Source organism: Bos mutus, chromosome 13 (genome assembly GCF_027580195.1).
Source record: "Bos mutus isolate GX-2022 chromosome 13, NWIPB_WYAK_1.1, whole genome shotgun sequence".
Taxonomy (NCBI): domain Eukaryota; kingdom Metazoa; phylum Chordata; class Mammalia; order Artiodactyla; family Bovidae; genus Bos; species Bos mutus.
Genome location: NC_091629.1, coordinates 74,797,718 through 74,816,904, shown reverse-complemented (window position 1 = coordinate 74,816,904; position 19,187 = coordinate 74,797,718). Strand labels below are relative to the sequence as shown.

The window sequence follows — 19,187 nt, the reverse complement described above, 5'->3', positions numbered from 1 at the left end:
ATACAACATTTTAGCTTTAAGTATTTTAGCTTTTACTTTTTCTACTAGAGAGCTGGTCATCCTTCACTGTCTTAAACTCAATGATTGCTGTCTGGGAAACAAGTTCAAGGGAGGAGGAAATCAAGATTATTTGGCAGTTTCACCTCCAAGAGGCACATATACGAAAGGACTTCAACCACAGAGATGGTGCACCATGCTACCAGCACACACACTAATAGGCTATGAATGTCATTACCTGGGCAGATTAAAAACACGTAAATAAATGAGCTAAGACTGCTAATTAAATAGACAGCAACAAAGTCTCTTTAATAAGAGCAGGCAACCTTTTTCAATTTAGTTGTCCAATTTGGCTCTTTCCAGGAACACCTGGTCGTGGTCTGGACTTCTGGTCTCGCTTTCATTTCAGACTTACATGTACCTTCTCTGGATAAAATTACACTTTTTCTTTTAAATACCAGCACTCCACTGGCCTTTGAACTGACTCTTAAAGCAGTGGGGAATAACAGATAAAGGACTCAAAGGTAACTTGGACAATCTGGAGTCTATTCCTGCCAATGAAACACCATGACAATTGGGATGGGTCATTTAACCTGGATTTAAATTCCACCCTCTTCAGACTTTAGAACAATATTTGACACTGACTTTAGTAACAAAGTAACAAGTTACTTCATGTGATGTGAAATTTTTTTAAGTACAGCAGTATTCATTTGACCATATAATTATGAGTATACTCACAAAAATAGAAATTGTCATTTAAAATGATAAATACATAACAACTAAAGATCAGCATATTAAAAAGCAAAAGGGGAGCAAAAATGCCCATATACTTATTTTCCTTTTGTTCCTCAATAAATTAAAATCTTATTAGAAATTAGAGATAAATCAAAGAATTACAAAGAATAAGAAGGAGTTAAGTATAGTTTAGAATATAAAATACAATCTAAACTAATTATGATAGTACTAAATCTCAGAAATTCTAAAACCATTCAAATTAACTCCAATGATGTTTTCAGAGACTTCCAACACTTCAAAGCCTATGTTTAACGCAAATAGCCGCGTTATATTTCAAAATATTCTCCTCATTTGCGTCCAAGTACAGTCAGTGCAAATAGATGTTCGGGAGGACTCTGGCTTTGGACTTATTTCCTCCATGGCCTATTTCACTTTGCCAAATTCTGTGAACATCTGAATCCTTTCAACTGCCGTGCCCCCATGGGGGATTACAGACTGCCAAAACCAGAGTTTGGTCTGACCAGAAAAGTTTGTCAGAAGTTGGTGCACTCTAGTTTGGTTTTTGCATACCAAAAATTGGATCATGTACTGCTATTCACGCCGCCTCTCTAGATGGTCTCACACGTTCACATTACCTGCCCAGCCCCCGTGAGCATTTGGATTTGAAAACACTGTTCTGCAGAAACTCTGTAGTGCAACCTGCTTATCCACTCACAGCCTTCTTCTAAACTTAGGAATTTCTCTTTCTCTCTACAGTTATGTAAGCCCTACTCTTTAACCAAGACATTAGACCCAAAGACTAAAGTATTAGTCACTCAGTCATATCCAGCTCTTTGCAACCCCATGGACTGTAGCCTGCCAGGCTCCTCTGTCCATGGGATTTCCCAGGCAAGAATACTGGAATGAGCAGCCATTCCTTTCTCCAGGGGATTTTCCCACCCCAGGGATTGAACCCGGATCTCCCACATTGCAGGCAAATTCTTTACCGTCTGAGCCACCAGGGAAGGCCCAGCTTAAACTCTAGCTCTTCATAAAGCCTACCATGTGCTTAGAGTGACTTTCTCTATCCTGCTAATCCCTGCAGCTCTTGTGGATGATTTCATTCTTCTGCCACATACCAAATCAGTTTGATATGAGTTTCCTTTATTGCTTAACTCCTCTGGAACACATAAAATGGTCAGGGCCTCTCAATTTATTCCCTAAAACCTGCTTGAAAACCTGTGTATAAATAGTACTCAATAAATGCTTGCTGGTGATAATGATGAAGTCAAGGTAAAATAGGTACTGCAAAGAAAAACTAAAGATCCCAAGAGGCCATGACCTCCGGTGGGCACGCCACTCCAAGCCTGTGCACTCCTCCAGGTCACTGACTGGTGAGTTCCTCAAAGTTTTAGGTGATACAAATCGGTGAAGCAGTGAAAATGGAGCACTGCCTATTCCTTGACTAAAAAACATAAAATGACCACAGAAGAGATGACAACGCTTGTACAGTGAAAATGCTCTCAATGTGGGGGGCGGGGGCGGGGGGGAAGCACAACCACAGGCTTCATAGACCGTCTTAGCTTGCAAGGCAATCCCCATTTCCATTCCATCCCCTATCGCTCCTTGGAAAATCACACAACCAAAATAAACAAGTGCTAGAAAATGGGTAGGAATTTTTGTGGTGGTGAAGGTTCATTCTTTTTCCTAGGGGAGAAAAAAAAAGACATGTTCTAAGAGTACATTTGTAAAACAGGCATTTTTACCTGCATAACAGAAGTGGGAATTGGTCACATTTCTCTAGATGGCTAGATGGGCACGCCCCCTTGTGGACACTTCCTGACTCAACTCTAGAGTGGTTGGTTGCTTCTGAGATATTAGTTCCCTACAATCACTTCCTTCACTTACTGAATAATATTATTAGTACTATTTCCAGACAACTTAACTTTTCTTTCATTATATCCCCAAATACAAGCTTATTGTTAAAAGTGAGGTATAGTTTTGGACTAACAATATGCCTGAAGCATTAGAAAGAAGATTCAAACTTGTAAGACTTACAATTAAAGAAAATAACAGATGTATTGCTCTCTCAAAATTTATAGTAGAATCATTGATTGTAGATGTTAAAATTAGTAATGTTAATTGAGTAAAGGTATTTTTCAAGGCACTGTGATAGGAATTAAAAACAAATGCTTATGCCTCTATATGCCTACATGAATAAGATAAAATAACCACACACATCAATCTCAAAATGGCAAAAGCAGCAGATAATTCAACAAGCACTTATTGAGTGCCCATTACATGTACTAAATAGAAGAAAGGAATTTGTTTTAATCTGGGTAGCATTTGAGCTGGTCCTTAAAGAAGGGCTTGGATTACAATTTCAGTAGGCAAAGTGGCAGGTATTCCATTATTAATTATCATTTATTCCACAAAGAGAAAGAGACATGAGCAAAACTTAGAAATGAGAACTTTCAGCAAATTCATTAAAAATCAAATGCAGAGATGTAATTGGTAGTAGGGGGACAAAAAAGATTATTCCAGGAGAGAAATAATGGAAAAGGAGGTTGGGTACAAGCTTGAAGAGGGTTTATAAAGTCAATCTAAAGAAACTGGGTTTTAACTACAGATAGCAAAGATTCTATTAAAGTTTCTCCCAAGAGAAGGATAAGACCAATACAGGTATTTTTAAGGAAATGTATATGGGGATAATACACAGACTTAAAGAGGAATGGGGAGAGTCTAGAAGTAGGGAGGCCAGTTAGAAAGATACTGCAACCATCCAGTCATCAAGGAAAAAATGGTATAGATTTAAGAGTGATAGGTATGTCAAAAAGAAGCAATCAAAATAAAACAAACAAAACAAAAAATAATACCTATATTTATCAATTGTTCAATGAGCACTTATTATATATATTATATAATATGAGGTTAAAAGATGCTTGCTCCTTGGAAGGAAAGCTATGAGAAATCTAGAAAGCATATTAAAAGCAAAGACAGCATTTTGCCAACAAGGTTCATATGGTCAAAGCTCTGGTTTTTCCAGTAGACATGCATATGGATATGAGAGTTGAACCATCCTTTAAGAAGGCTGAGTGCTGAAGAATTGATGCTTTTGAATTGCGGTGCTGAAGAAGAGTCTTGAGAGCTCCTTGGACAGCAAGGAGATCAAAGCAATCAATCCTACAGGAAATCAACCCTGAATATGTATTGGAAGGACTGATGCTGAAGCTGGAGCTCCAACACTTTTGCCACCTGATGCAAAGAGCCGACTCACTGGAAAAGACCCTGATGCTGGGAAATATTACAGGCAGGAGGAGAAGGGGGTGACAGAGAACGAGATGGTTGGACAGCATCACCAACTCAGTGGACATGAGTTTGAACATCAAGAAACAGTGAAGGACAGGGAAGCCTGGTGTGCTGCCGTCCATGGGGCGGCAAAGATCGGACACAACTCAGCGACTGAGCAACAGACGTTATACGCCAAACTGAGAAACCATGGCAACCAAAACAGATAGGGTCCCTGTCCTCCTGGAACCTGCACTGTAATGGAAGAGAAAGACATCAAACAAGCACCCTCAGAGAAAGGCAGCTGGAGCTGCATGACCACTTGAGTGACAGGTAGGAGGGGGAAGGGCAAAATTTCCGGGATCTGGAATCACAGGACAAAGGCCCAGACTCCTGCAGCATCTTGACAGTGTGACCTCCTGAGAGTAAAAGAACAAAAGACTGGAAAGAAAGACAGGCACCTGCTCCTATCAAGTCCTGTGGGATCTGTTAAGGGGCTGCACTTTATTTCTAAGTGCAGCTGGAAGTGACTGAAGAGGGTCATGACAAAATCAAATTGAACTGTTAAGTGATTCCATGAATGCTGTGTATAGAACTGACTGGAAGTGGCAGCAGCAGATGGACTGGGATGCTACCACAGTCATGCAGGAGATGGTGATGAACCTTGACTCTAGACTTGCTGAGCTAAGCTAGACATGAGACGTGTAATAAGCAACTGGAAAAGTCAGGGCATGAAAAGTGGGATGGAAATAAAGATTTGGACTCATTCACTCAAACACAGTTTCATGGGCACTGTGTCTGGTGCCTGTTGAAAAATAATTTATTTATGAAAAATAAATTCTGGAATAAGGTGAAAGGAGAAAAGAACTCCAGTCTTCCTAGAGGAGAGCTAAATGAGGAGTGGACATGAACTTAACTGGATGCAATCATGGAACTACCAACTCCTCTAAAACATTCTATGTTCACTGAAGAAATGATTACTGAGCAGGTGCTTTTCCAGGCCCACTGTGACATACTAAGCAGAAAAAACAACGACTCTCAAATTCTGCCCCAATACCTTACACATCCCTGCAGATTTTCATTTAGTAAATTGAGAGTAGAGCCTAAGAACCTCCCACCAGTACATCTAAAACTACCCAGATGGGGATTTTCCTGGTGGTCCAGAGGTTAAGACTGCATGCTTCCAATGCAGGTGGCGAGGGTTCGATCCCTGGTCAGGGACATGTCATGCAGTACAGCCAAAAGAAAACAAAAACAAACACACTACACGGATGAAGATAACAGTTAGCCAGGTTGAGCACACACTAGAATAAAGAATCTCTCAATGAGAGAATCAAGAGGTTTGGACAGGCTCTGTTTTGCCAGGGAGAATATATTAGAGAAGTGTCACACGGAAAGACGGCAGTCAGCTGGCACCACATGCTGACAGTATGGCTGAGCAATCTCATGTCCAGAGCAGCTCCACGTCTGCCCCGGGCCTCTGGACTGGCCCATGTCAGACCTTTACCAGACCTTCTCTGGTCAGACCTCTCCTGGTCCTCTGTACCCATCTCAGCCAGCAACACTCCCTCCACTCCTTGAGTGATCCCAGCCTCGGCTCTTGAATAGTTTCTGGCCTGTGACTTTTTATTCAGAATGTTCTAGGCTGATTACAGAAGACGTGGGCCAGTCAGGACTTTGAAAACTCCAGTTTTCCTTCATCTTACTTAAGCAGTGGGTCTTATCTTCTGATCTTAAAGCATCCCTGTTACTGACCTCTGTGTGTGTGTGTGTGTGTGTGTGTGTGTGTGTGAGCGTGCGCGCGCGCGCCAGTGTATTCACATTTGTCTTTTCACGTGCTGGTTTATTCTGCTGGCCTTAACACATGCGTATATTGGCTACACACGTGTTAACACCACTATATCTGTGACAGGTCAACTCAGGTCATTAACACGTGGGGATACAGTATGAGGACATATTTAAAAATTCTGACTTAGAACCTCATGCTGTAAACATCGTGATCTAAACCAATTCCCAGACAGGAAGACGTCTATGAAATTCCATTCACTGGAGGAATTTCCACTTAGGAAAGCTATAATATGACAATTTGTACATTACATACAAGGTCAGCTAAGATTATCCCAATGATAACGAAGGAATAACTTCATTTTCCCCTCCTATGATTCTGGTTAAATATCAAAACTTACAGGAGGCTCTACAGAGCTGATGGATACTCAAAACAGAGGGCGGATTTACAAGTCTAACAACATCTGATGTCAACCTATAATAAGCCTCCTGGAAAACCACATTCCCTTACAAAATAAAAACAGCAGTTATGGTCTGTTAACACTGATTTCTTGCCTCACTAATCTCACTTATAATTTTAAAACTCAGTGTAAATTTAAGGCATAGTTTCATGAGGGTTTAAAAAGATTTGGGAAGAAATCCAACCTACTAGGTATTGAATCTTTATACAAGAACTTAGAAACTTTTTCTGACATATTGCCCAGCTATCGAGGGTTGAAAGTTCTGGATATGGATAATTGATGAATTGGCATAAACTGCTACAAACTGTAAATCTTTAAAGAAACTCCATCAATTTACATTGCAAAGGAATACTGCTCATCAGACTGTATAACCTATGTCAATGCATGAGGTGGTAGTAATCTAGTAATAGAAGCAATTAAGTTACTGACCTACTTTCTGATTCACACGTAAGTGCTATATGTAATTAATCAGTAATCAGATAATCTTCAGATCAGATCAGATCAGATCAGTCGCTCAGTCATGTCCGACTCTTTGCGACCCCATGAATCACAGCACGCCAGGCCTCCCTGTCCATCACCAACTCCCGGAGTTCACTCAGACTCACATCCATCGAGTCAGTGATGCCATCCAGCCATCTCATCCTCTGTCGGTCCCTTCTCCTGCCCCCAATCCCTCCCAGCATCAGAGTCTTTTCCAATGAGTCAACTCTTCACATGAGGTGGCCAAAGTACTGGAGTTTCAGCTTTAGGATCATTCCTTCCAAAGAAATCCCAGGGCTGATCTCCTTCAGGATGGACTGGTTGGATCTCCTTGCAGTCCAAGGGACTCTCAAGAGTCTTCTCCAACACCACAGTTCAAAAGCATCAATTCTTCGGCGCTCAGCTTTCTTCACAGTCCAACTCACATCCATACATGACCACTGGAAAAACCATAGCCTTGACTAGATGGACCTTTGTTGGCAAAGTAATGTCTCTGCTTTTGAATATGCTACCTAGGTTGGTCATAACTTTCCTTCCAAGGAGTAAGCATCTTTTAATTTCATGGCTGCAGTCACCATCTGCAGTGATTTTGGAGCCCAGAAAAATAAAGTCTGACACTGTTTCCACTGTTTCCCCATCTATTTCCCGTGAAGTGGTGGGACTGGATGCCATGATCTTTGTTTTCTGAATGTTGAGCTTTAAGCCAACTTTTTCCCTCTCCACTTTCACTTTCATCAAGAGGCTTTTTAGTTCCTCTTCACTTTCTGCCATAAGGGTGGTGTCATCTGCATATCTGAGGTTATTGATATTTCTCCCAGCAATCTTGATTCCAGCTTCTGTTTCTTCCAGTCCAGTGTTTCTCATGATGTACTCTGCATAGAAGTTAAATAAACAGGGTGACAACATACAGCCTTGATGAACTCCTTTTCCTATTTGGAACCAGTCTGTTGTTCCATGTCCAGTTCTAACTGCTGCTTCTTGACCTGCATACAAATTTCTCAAGAGGCAGGTCAGGTGGTCTGGTATTTCCATCTCTTGAAGAATTTTCCACAGTTTATTGTGATCCACACAGTCAAAGGCTTTGGCATAGTCAATAAAGCAGATATAGATGTTTTTCTGGAACTCTCTTGCTTTTTCAATGATCCAGCAGATGTTGGCAATTTGATCTCTGGTTCCTCTGCCTTTTCTAAAACCAGCTTGAACATCAGGAAGTTCACGGTTCACATATTGCTGAAGCCTGGCTTGGAGAATTTTGAGCATTACTTTACTAGCATGTGAGATGAGTGCAATTGTGCGGTAGTTTGAGCACTCTTTGGCATTGCCTTTCTTTGGGATTGGAATGAAAACTGACCTCTTCCAGTCCTGTGGCCACTGCTGAGTTTTCCAAATTTGCTGGCATATTGAGTGCAGCACTTTCACAGCATCATCTTTCAGGATTTGGAATAGCTCAACTAGAATTCCATCACCTCCACTAGCTTTGTTGGTAGTGATGCTTTCCAAGGCCCACTTTACTTCATATTCCAGGATGTCTGGCTCTAGGTCAGTGACCACACCATTGTGATTATCTGGGTCGTGAAGATCTTTTTTGTACAGTTCTTCTGTGTATTCTTGCCATCTCTTCTTAATATCTTCTGCTTCTGTTAAGTCCATACCATTTCTGTCCTTTATCGAGCTCATCTTTGCATGAAATGTTCCTTTGGTATCTCTGATTTTCTTGAAGAGATCTCTAGTCTTTCCCATTCTGAAGAAGGCTTTCTTATCTCTTCTTGCTATTCTTTGGAACTCTGAATTCAGATGTTTATATCTTTTCTTTTCTCCTTTGCTTTTCCCTTCTCTTCTTTTCACAACTATTTGTAAGGCCTCCCCAGACAGCCATTTTGCTTTTTGCATTTCTTTTCTATGGGAATGGTCTTGATCCCTGTCTCCTGTACAATGTCACGAACCTCATTCCATCGTTCATCAGGCACTCTATCTCTCAGATCTAGGCCCTTAAATCTATTTCTCACTTCCACTGTATAATCATAAGGGATTTGATTTAGGTCATACCTGAATGGTCTAGTGGTTTTCCCTACTTTCTTCAATTTAAGTCTGAATTTGGCAATAAGGAGTTCATGGGCTGAGACACAGTCAGCTCCTGGTCTTGTTTTTGCTGACTGTATAGAGCTTCTCCATCTTTGGACAGGAAAATATAAATTTTAATATGTTACTTACAATTCAAAGAAATAATTTCAAATGGAAGATAATCACTCCACAGGATGAATTTATAGGTTTATAGAAAAAAATTAAATATATGAAGTATACTTCTTTATGTAAAAGAGAAGGCAAAGGAGTTTCTTACTTCTATTTACTCATGTATCTACACATTAACCATCTTCTTGAGAGACACCATAGGACACCAGATCAAGCAAATTTCTGCAAAAGAATAATTACTCCTTCCCTGCACACATAATACACAGACACGTACACAAGTACAAATAGAGCAATCTGAGGAAAATATGTTGTTTTTCATGCATTTATTTTCTTTGATCTTAACCTACCTCTCACCCAAAAAATACAGTGATTTAAATGATACAGTTAAGCGTTTACATAATAATTTCAAGATGGTGGATAAAAGGGAAAAATGTTACCCACAATATACTTCAAAAGAATAGAATATATTTATATGAAGCGCACAAAGCAAGGCCCAACATTTCCTGTCTGAAACATGTGGCCAATTTGATGTCCCTATGTGGTGGCTAAAGAACACAAAATTAAAAGTTGTAGCATCTCTTTAGAGTGGTTTTGAACACACAACGCTGTACAAAAGCATTCAAGCCTTTCTAAACTCACTCACTGGAAACAGAAGAATGAAGGATACTCACATAATGAGAAGGGTCTGATTGTCTATCATTTCCCCACCCTACACAAGTACTGCTTTACCTAAAAATTATGAAATTAATTGAAAACTTAAATTATTTGTAAAAGTGATGGGAGGAGGCAAAGAATTCCATGTACATTCAACTGTAAAATCTGTTATTAAAGGAAAAGACATGGAAACTATTTCCACAATATGCTTCTGAAAAATGAAAGGGGAAAAAAAAGGCTTGAAACATCAAAAATGTTGAGATCAAACAATACCCCCAACCTCTTTTAATACTCTAAGAATGAAAGAGCCCCTTCTAGTAACTTCCAGGGCTAGCTGTTTGAAACTGATATTTATGAAATGTAGACTATCCTGGGCACTGAGTCTATTTGTTTTCCCAACCTATGGATTTCTCCTCTTGGTAACACCTCCTTCCCTTATATAACAAGGTTATGTAACAATTCAGTCAGTCCGGTAACTCCAGCTAAGAGCTGCTATTGGTCAATGAGTTAAGCACTCATTCCAAAAGAAAGTTTCCTTTTTTAAAAATGCTAAGATTGATGCTAACACCATTACCTTTTACTTTTTGTATCAAAACAAAAGATAAATTTAAAACACGTCATCACTTCATCACATATACCACAAGAATTATGGATCCACATTCTAACAATGAGTCCAAGGCAACACTGCCAGGGGAGAACCAGACGCAGTGCGTGGGAGCCACAAAGGACAGAGGCGCGCACTAAAGGCCACCATGAGTGCTGGACTCAGGCTGAAGGAGACCCCACAGGGCCAACAGTTCTGGTTTCAACACAGACAATGTGTTATCACAGCTCAATTAAATAATGTCAGTCGCTCAACAACATGGTTCAAATTTCAATTACACCGTATAGTAACTGTGAGTAATTGCATAAAGTATAAACTTCACTACTAGCTCTTCAGTCCAAAGATCACTGTTAACTACATAGTCGTCCATCATTATCAGTAACCAATCGTGTCATTTTATTCAAAGTCTGTCCTGATAGACAGCGAAGTGTGTAGTTGTGCTGCCTCCTTGTTTCCCAGTGATAAATCCACATGCCATTTTTTTCGGAGAAGGCAATGGCACCCCACTCCAGTACTCCTGCCTGGAAAATCCCAAGGACGGTGGAGCCTGGTGGGCTGCAGTCCATGGGGTCGCTAAGAGTCAGACACGACTGAGCAACTTCACTTTCACTTTTCATTTTCATGCATTGGAGAAGGAAATGGCAACCCACTCCAGTGTTCTTGCCTGGAGAATCCCAGGGACGGGGGAGCCTGGTGGGCTGCCATCTATGGAGTCGCACAGAATTGGACACGACTGAAGCAACTTAGCAGCAGCAGCAGCAGCAGCCATTTTTTTAAAAATTGACAATCTAAAAAGGACACTATACAAACAAGATGAAAGTGAACCAAAGAAGCAGTGATAATGCTGGAAGTGAAATTCCAATAAAAAATAAACGAAGTTACAGAAGAAATAGTTGACCATGGGAATTTTAGACACTGTCACCATTCAAGAGACTTTAGATCTACACTCAGAGGAACTCAGTGAAGACAAATTGGTCAATATAAGTAAGGAATGTAGTTGTAACAAAAAGGATGAAGATGTCACAGAGGAAGTAACACTTGGAAAAAATTTGACATTAAAGGAACTGAGGGATCACTTATAACATGGAAACAGCAAAAGATAAAATGGTGAAAGCAGATCCAAAATTCAAAGGGAGTTTGACAGTTCGCCATGACATAATCAGATACTCACTCCACGCTGTAAGTTATATGACAGGAAGGCAAGCATTGTTTAAACTATTCTTGATAATGAATTTTTTATACAGAAAAAAAAAAACTCTAATTCTGATGTTTTAATTAGTGTACTAAATAAATATTCATTTTAATTTTCTGCTTATTTCTCTATGCATTTATAACCAACAATAAAAGAATTTTTAATGTTTTGACAAAAATGTTTAAAGGTCACGGAACAAGTGTAACTTTTGCCATTAAAATCCCTTGTACGATCTTGGTTTGCATGGTCGTTTTCATGGTCCAGCACTATCATGCAAAGTGTGGACTGCCTGTATACACTGCAAGGGAAAGAAGTGGGTAAGAGAAAATCCAGAGCAGCTGGGCCTGCCCAGAGAGGGGAGTGGAACAGACAGCAAACAACTACTGCCTCTATGTTAACAGCACTGCAGGTAAATAATAATCTCCTCCTTCTCCAGCATGTTTTCCCCACTAAGTCACACACAAAAAAAGCATGGATGAAACAGAGATACCAATTATTAAGAACAGACAATTACTCAGAACTTATTCCTCATTTTTTAATATTATATCATAAACCCATGTATTCTGAAACTGAAAACAAAATGGGTTTTATTTGATTTATGGGTAGATTAGCAGCTTACGCCAGTATTGGTTTGCAGCAACAAGGGACATATTAATAGTGGGGAGAAAAATGACAAAAATAAGTTCTCTGTTCACACTATGCACTATAAATTACCTACCTAATAACCACTCTCCTCCCCTTCCTTTGACAAGGAAAGAACTATTTCGTTGGGAAGATAAGTCATGAGCTGAGAGAGAGTAATTAGGAAAATCCACTCAATTTCTTAGGCTCTTTTGCAGCTGGGAATAGTCATGTGACCAAAATAAATAACTAAAGAGGACTCCATTGAGAGGGAGCCTGGAAAACCTTTGCATCCCAGATAGAAAGGTGACAGACACATCTGGCACCAGTCTCCCCTTCCCCACCCTCCATGGTCTCACTTTCTCACCTTCAATGCAGACGTGACACCTCAAATTAAAGAAACCATATTCCACCCATAAGGCAAGAGGCGTGAGAGAAAAGGCCCAAGAGAAATCCCAGATATGTTGGCTCCAGCATCACTAGAAGCCTGAGCTCACAAAAGCTTGCAACCCACCCACTTCGAAATTTTTTATACGCCAGGGAGCAGGGGGACAAATATGCATTTCCTAAGTCACTGTCAGGTTTTCTGTTGTTTGCAGTCAAAAGCATCCCAGTGATTAACCACTCTTATTTTAAACTAAGTCAAATCTAAGTGTAGACGGTCAGAGACTAAGGAAAATAAAAATACTCTGATTGAGGTAGCAAGCTAATGAAATATGCTTCTTGCTTTAACTCTGATTTCTATTAGTACTGTCCATGGGGTCGCAAAGAATCGGACACGACTGACTGAACAACAACAAAATAATTAGTACTTTGACAAGGTCTGGACAATCAGTCACCGTTTTAAGAAAAAAGAGAAATATCAATGCAACAAAAATCTCCAAATTTATTTCCTTTTTTATCAGGCTTAAAAATATTTATTCTACTGTATACTCCTTTCAAGACAATATTTACATCCTCCAACACTGAATAACCAAGGAAGTGAACATTAGCAAAGTTACCAAAAACCCTATTCTTCTCATTATGTTTATATACCCAGCTCACAGCTTCTTTTATGTAGCCACAACACGCAGTAGTGCTGGGCCTTAGTCAATGCTGGCTAACCAAAACGGTGTGGAATCTATACACACAGAACAGGCAGTGATAAACTAAACACAGGTCAATTTAGAAAACAGCTATTTGCCCTTTCCTGTCACATCTCTAAAAAGTTGCTATACTTCCTCTCAAAAATTGTAATTTCCTGCTCCATTGGCTCCTTATCTGGTAGCCTGTTCTTTCTGGGAGCATTTTTATCACCTCTGCCAAGGTTACGCAGCAAACATCTGTAAGACAAAACCTGTGGCCAGCACCCTTCCCTAAAGACAGAAGCTCGGTCAGAGTCATTTTTGTAGGTCAATGTCAAAACACAGTGCTTCTTAAAGTTTAAACATTCTGAATACTAAAAACATTTTCCTGTCATTTCAGGTGTCTAAACCACGCCATCTGAATCATGCCTGAACTCCAGCTGTGTACCCACCACGGCCAGCATCCCTTAGCACCCTCCCTTCTCCACGGCAAGACTCCGCCTTGCGGAGCAGCTTTCTTTCTCTTCCGGCGGAGCAACATTAAAGACGAAGGTAAACAACGGCAAAGGCAAGATGATGAGGCCTCCGTGAGCGACCATCACCAAGCACGTGATCATCTCTTGACATTTCTGTTTCTCCTAACAGCCACAGAAGCAGAATATCACTATTTTCTATTTTAAATATCGCTATTTTAAAAATAAGTAAACGGAGACTTCATAGGTGAAATTATCACTGAATTCTCAGAAGGTCACTGAAAACAGTAAAGTGTCTCGACCCCGCTTCCAACTCCACAGCAAAACTTCTTGAAAGCATTATCTCCACTGTGTTCTCCGGATGGCGCCTCGGCAGCAGGTCTACAGTCCTCCACGCTAGGGAGACCGTCCTCACCCGGGTCCGCAGTCACCAGGTCCTGAGTCCACAGGCCCGGCCTCCGCCCGCCTCCTGTTTCTCAGCAGCATCTGACCTGGTGACGACTGGCTCTGAGCTGCTCTCTGCTTCCTGGCCGCTCTCTCCTGGGGGCCCTTCTACCCCACTGGCTGCTCCATCTTTTTCTTTCATTGGTTTCTTCTCCTCTCAACATAGACATGTCAGTCTGGCCCGGGTTCAGTTTTCAGACCTCTAACTTCACTCACTCCTCAGTGAGCTCATCTGGCCACATGGATTTATATTCCTTTTATGCCAATAATTTCCAAATGAGAAACTCCCTCCTGACCTACCCCTAAGCTTCAGATGCATACAACCAACTCCACAGTCAGTGTCTCCTGCTACCACATCAAGCTTTTCATTGGAAATCCTCCTAACCAGGTTGATGAGTGGCTGTTTAAAGTTTTCAAAAATTGATTATCCTCTGGGTAATATCCTCTGTACTTACAGAATCATGAAAAAGGACACATATTATAAATACATCCTTTCTTAATTAATACACAAAACCAATTCATTCATTCACTAGCCAATCTTTTTAACATAAGACCAAAGCCCATTCTCTGGATGTAAGCCCACATATAAATGTTCCATATCATCTTTCTATAACACCCTGGATTGTCCTATGATTTCAAATTTTATCTAAAATAGAACAAGAATATAAAGACATTTAACAACACACTCTGAATACAGAAAGCTTCTAGATTTTTATGATTTTTCTCAATCTTTTATAACTGACTTGCCCCAACTTAATTCTATGGCAAAAATAATTCTATTTTTACAGACCCACTCTGCTTTTTCAAATTAGTTTTCAAACAAACAACCCTTTTGATTCTCAAGCAGACAACTCTCTTTTTAAGCTCAATGACCAACCTAGATAGCATATTGAAAAGCAGAGATATTACTTTGCCAACAAAGGTCCATCTAGTCAAAGCTATGGTTTTTCCAGTGGTCATGTGTGGATGTGAGAGTTGGACTGTGAAGAAAGCTGAGTGCCGAAGAACTGATGCTTTTGAAGTGTGGTACTGGAGAAGAGTCTTGAAAGTCCCTTGAACTGCAAGGAGATCCAACCAGTCCATTCTAAAGGAGATCAATCCTGGGTGTTCATTGGAAGGACTGATGCTAAAGCTGAAACTCCAGTACTTTGGCCACCTCATGCGAACAGTTGACTCACTGGAAAAGACCCTGATGCTGGGAGGGATTGGGGGCAGGAAGAGAAGGGGATGACAAAGGATGGGATGGCTGGATGGCATCACCGACTCGATGGACGTGAGTTTGAGTGAACTCCGGGAGTTGGTGATGGACAGGGAGGCCTGGCATGCTGTGATTCATGGGGTTGCAAAGAGTTGGACACGACTGAGCGACTGAACTGAACTGAACTGAACTGATTCATCAGTTTACAGGAGACTCGAAGAACTATGTAACTACAGCAATAGAAAACAAGAGCATAATGAGACTCTTAGTGGCACAAAATTCAACTGAAGAGGGTAGAGGAACAATGCACACTAAAAGAGGTCTATTAGGGTACTTTGGCATCCGATAATATGTTTATGGTGAAAATAAAAAGTATTGGTTAATGTGAGTCTGTTAAGGGGATATGGACTAAGAAAGTTCTTTTTCTCCACTTCCCACCTCTATCACCATGAAATCATACTTTCTCTAACTCCCCTCACCTTAAGAAATGTCAATACCCAAAGGACTAAAACTAAAACCTTTAAATCCCCTCTCTCTCTCACCAATCTTTCAGACACCAGTAATTTCTGCCCTTTGTAGGAACCCTTACAATATATCCTGGATGTAGTCACCTCTCTCCATCTCCATCATCCATGGTCCAAGTCGCTATCATCTCCCAACTATAAAAATTGTGCACCTAGTCTCCTCACTTCTGTTCCGGCCTCCCCTTTCTCCACATAGCAGCCTGAAAGAACTTGGTAAAACCTATCTCTCACTAAGAGAGACAATTTCGTATGCATTCATACGTGAGTAAACCACACACAGCTATAACAGAAAGTGTAAGTCAGTATATAAGCGATTACAGAAGGGCTAATCAAAAAAGAATACTGAGATTCCAAGTTTATCAAATGCTGATGTGACATGAGATCAGGAACTGGGTGCTGACTGACCTTGAAGCCATAGGTGGGGAAGACTGTTACAGCTCTTGTTTCCATTCCCTAAAACACCTAATAAATGCCACACATGGACTCATGATGGCACACAAATGCGTGATATGCAAACAAAAAATGTTTAAGAACAAGAAACACACATGCAATTAGAATATGCAAATAAACCTACATGAATCCAATACACACATTTCCCTCTAACACTCCATCCCCTGAACAGCCATTTTCACCCAGAGCTGCAATGGCCAAAACAGTGGCCAGGAGCCACACAGAGCTACTGAGTGCTTAAAAATATGGGGAGGACAAATAAGAAGTTAGATTTTTAATTTTATTACATTTTAATTAACTTTAATTTTATAACAGATATTCAATTATTGGAAAGTTTTAAGTATGCTTGTAATGTAACCTGTTATATAAACCTACCTTATCAACTATTAATTTTATGATATTAAATACAGATCAAATATTTCGAATGAAAATTTAGTGTCACAATTGAGACGTGCTGTAAGTGTAAAATATACACTACTTTTGAAGACAATACCGAAAAAAGAAAATAGAATAGCTCGCTAATAATTTTCTCATTGGTTAATGTTTTTAAAGCAACTTTTGGGTTCATTGGTTTAAATGAAATAAATATTAAAATTAATTTTACCTGTTTCTTTTTACTTTTTTAAATGTAGCTACGGAAAACTTGAAAAGTACATATGTGGCATGCATTATATTTCTACCGGGTCATACTATTCTGGAACTTATATATCTAAATGCAAGCTAAATATATCATTATGATACATTAATTATTAATATTTCAAACACCTCCTGACCTTTTCACTTGATTGTCTTCTTTTCTTTAGTTGAATGAAATCTGTTTCCACCCTTTCTGCCAGCTCTAGTTTCCTCTTGTTTCTTTTAAAAGCAGCTAAACTGAATCCTATAAAAGAAACATTAAAAATAACATTTGAAAAATATTAGGGCAGTGGGGTAGACAAGGTATCCTGAAGAGCCTTCTCAAGACAAAATCCTTAAGAATGTTGGATAAAGGGTTTTATACGCCTTTTCAAGGTACACTGAGGTGAGAGGAGAATAAAAAAAGAAATAACCTAAGATTAAAAATTAAGGAAAAGGTCAAATCCAGAGAGGGAAGTGCATTCTGAAGGTAGATGCTCTCCAGCAGTGTCTGCTAATGCATGCCACAGCCAACTCTGATTTTGAAGGGCTCTGTGCATAGAAGACAAAAGACACTGGGACAGTGCAGCAGGAGAAACCATATCACAGATCATCCACATAAGAAGGGGAAACCCAAAGGGTGATATACCTGATGAAAGGAAGAACTAGAAAACACAATACACAAAGATTAGGGAACTTGTAAGTTGACTTGGCTATAACCATAAGCAGACTTGGCTATAAATATGAGAAGAAAAGTCATGTTACACTTGGCTGGTTCAGGATGTGGAGATCTAGTGTGTGTGTGTGTGTGTGTGTGTGTGTGTGTATCTCTGCGCGCAAGCACACATGCACACAGGGTGAGCATGGGCTTCTGCTTAGAGAAGAACAATTGGAATTGTAAGGAAAAAATACAGATACATATAACATTAAAATATTTTAAAATATTTTAAAATTCAGACAGAATTAAGAGATTTCATATTACTTATGTGCCCTGGAAAAAACAAACAAAAAACAAATGATTTTGGTGAGGTAATACTTCAAAGACTCATTAAACACAAATGCAAATACTCCCTGGAAAAACCTGCGTTTTTCCTCAAAGAATTTACATGTTCCAATTAACATGAGCCCATCGTTTAAAAAAAAAAAATCATAAAATGAATGAGAAATAAATCACACCAAATGAAAAATAAAAATCAGCCAAACATTAGAAAGTGTAATCCAACCTATGAAGACTTCACATACTGGAATAATCAGTCATACACAGAGTATAAAATATGTTTATGCTCATAGACATAAGAAGATATTGAATGTATAACTAAGGAACAATAGATGATAAAATGTCCAGACAGACTTGAGGAAGAACCAAATAGAACTTCGTAAAAAAAAAAAAAAAAAAAATACAATAATTGGAATTTTAAAATTTAACATACAGATTTAAACAATTAGATTCACCTGATGAGAGAATTACAAACTGGAATATAACATTGGAAAGAATACAAAGTTTTCTGATAATAGCAGACTAAATTATTAAGAGAATTTCTCCCATCAAGTATTATCAAAAATACTGGATAAAACATGAAAATTACCACCTTAAAAGCATTAAAACAAAAACTTATTAAAAATATCAAGCTTTTCTGGGGATAAACTAAGGGCTTTTTAGCATTGGCTAAAACTAGCGCAGTTGAATTTGATTCCACAACATGAAGGACAGCCATAAGTCCAATCCAGAGGAGGGATCCCCCACAGGAAGGCTAGGCTAGAACCAAGCAAACCCAACCCTACCCTCTAATCCAAGACCAACTGCATTTAGGCAAAACGGCTCTCCTCAATGTGCTGAAATACCTGCTCATCCAGAACACCATATCCAGTAAAATTCACTTTCAAAAATTAAAGTGAAATAAAAGTAGCTTCAGGTGAACAGGAATGAACAAATTCATCACTGGCCAGACCCTATACTAATGAGAATACTAAAGGGTGTGCTTCAGTAACAGACAAAATAATACAAAGTGAAAGCTCAAAGACAAAAAAAAAGGTATGGAGACAGGTGGGGGATTAAATGCAAAGGAAAGGGTATATGTGCAGGCAAATATAAATGAAAACTGACTAATTAAAAATGAATAAAGTTTCATCGTACTTTTAAGTACATATTAATTTCCTCCAAATTGATGTAAATTAATCATAATAACAGTGGAAAAATAACAAAGATCCTCTAACATATCACTTTTAAGATTAAACAAGAGAATGTTAAATAAGGAAAAACAAATGTTAGGAAAATTAGGTGGAAAAGGAACCAGAGCTGCCCTCAAAACAAAGTCTAAGAACAATACTGTAATAATGGATTCCCACACCCCTCAAAAAAAAAAGGGTAATGGAAATGACCAATAAGTTTACAAACACATTCATGTATATTCTAAGAGAATTTGAGAATAACAC

At 39.3% G+C, this 19,187-nt stretch overlaps 1 protein-coding gene across 4 annotated transcripts in view; it reads right to left on the bottom strand.

Annotated features, from left to right (window-relative positions):
- TASP1 (taspase 1) overlaps positions 1–19,187 on the bottom strand; it is a 318,253-nt gene that overhangs the window by 215,659 nt on the left and 83,407 nt on the right. For all 4 annotated transcript variants that reach the window (XR_011466633.1, XR_011466634.1, XM_070381969.1 and 1 more), the window contains exon 8: positions 16,913–17,019. Coding sequence is in view for 2 of the 4 variants with exons in the window: in XM_070381969.1 (XP_070238070.1) it covers positions 16,913–17,019 (107 nt within the window). In the remaining 2 variants the exon portion in view is untranslated. The remainder of the gene's footprint in view (positions 1–16,912; positions 17,020–19,187) is intronic.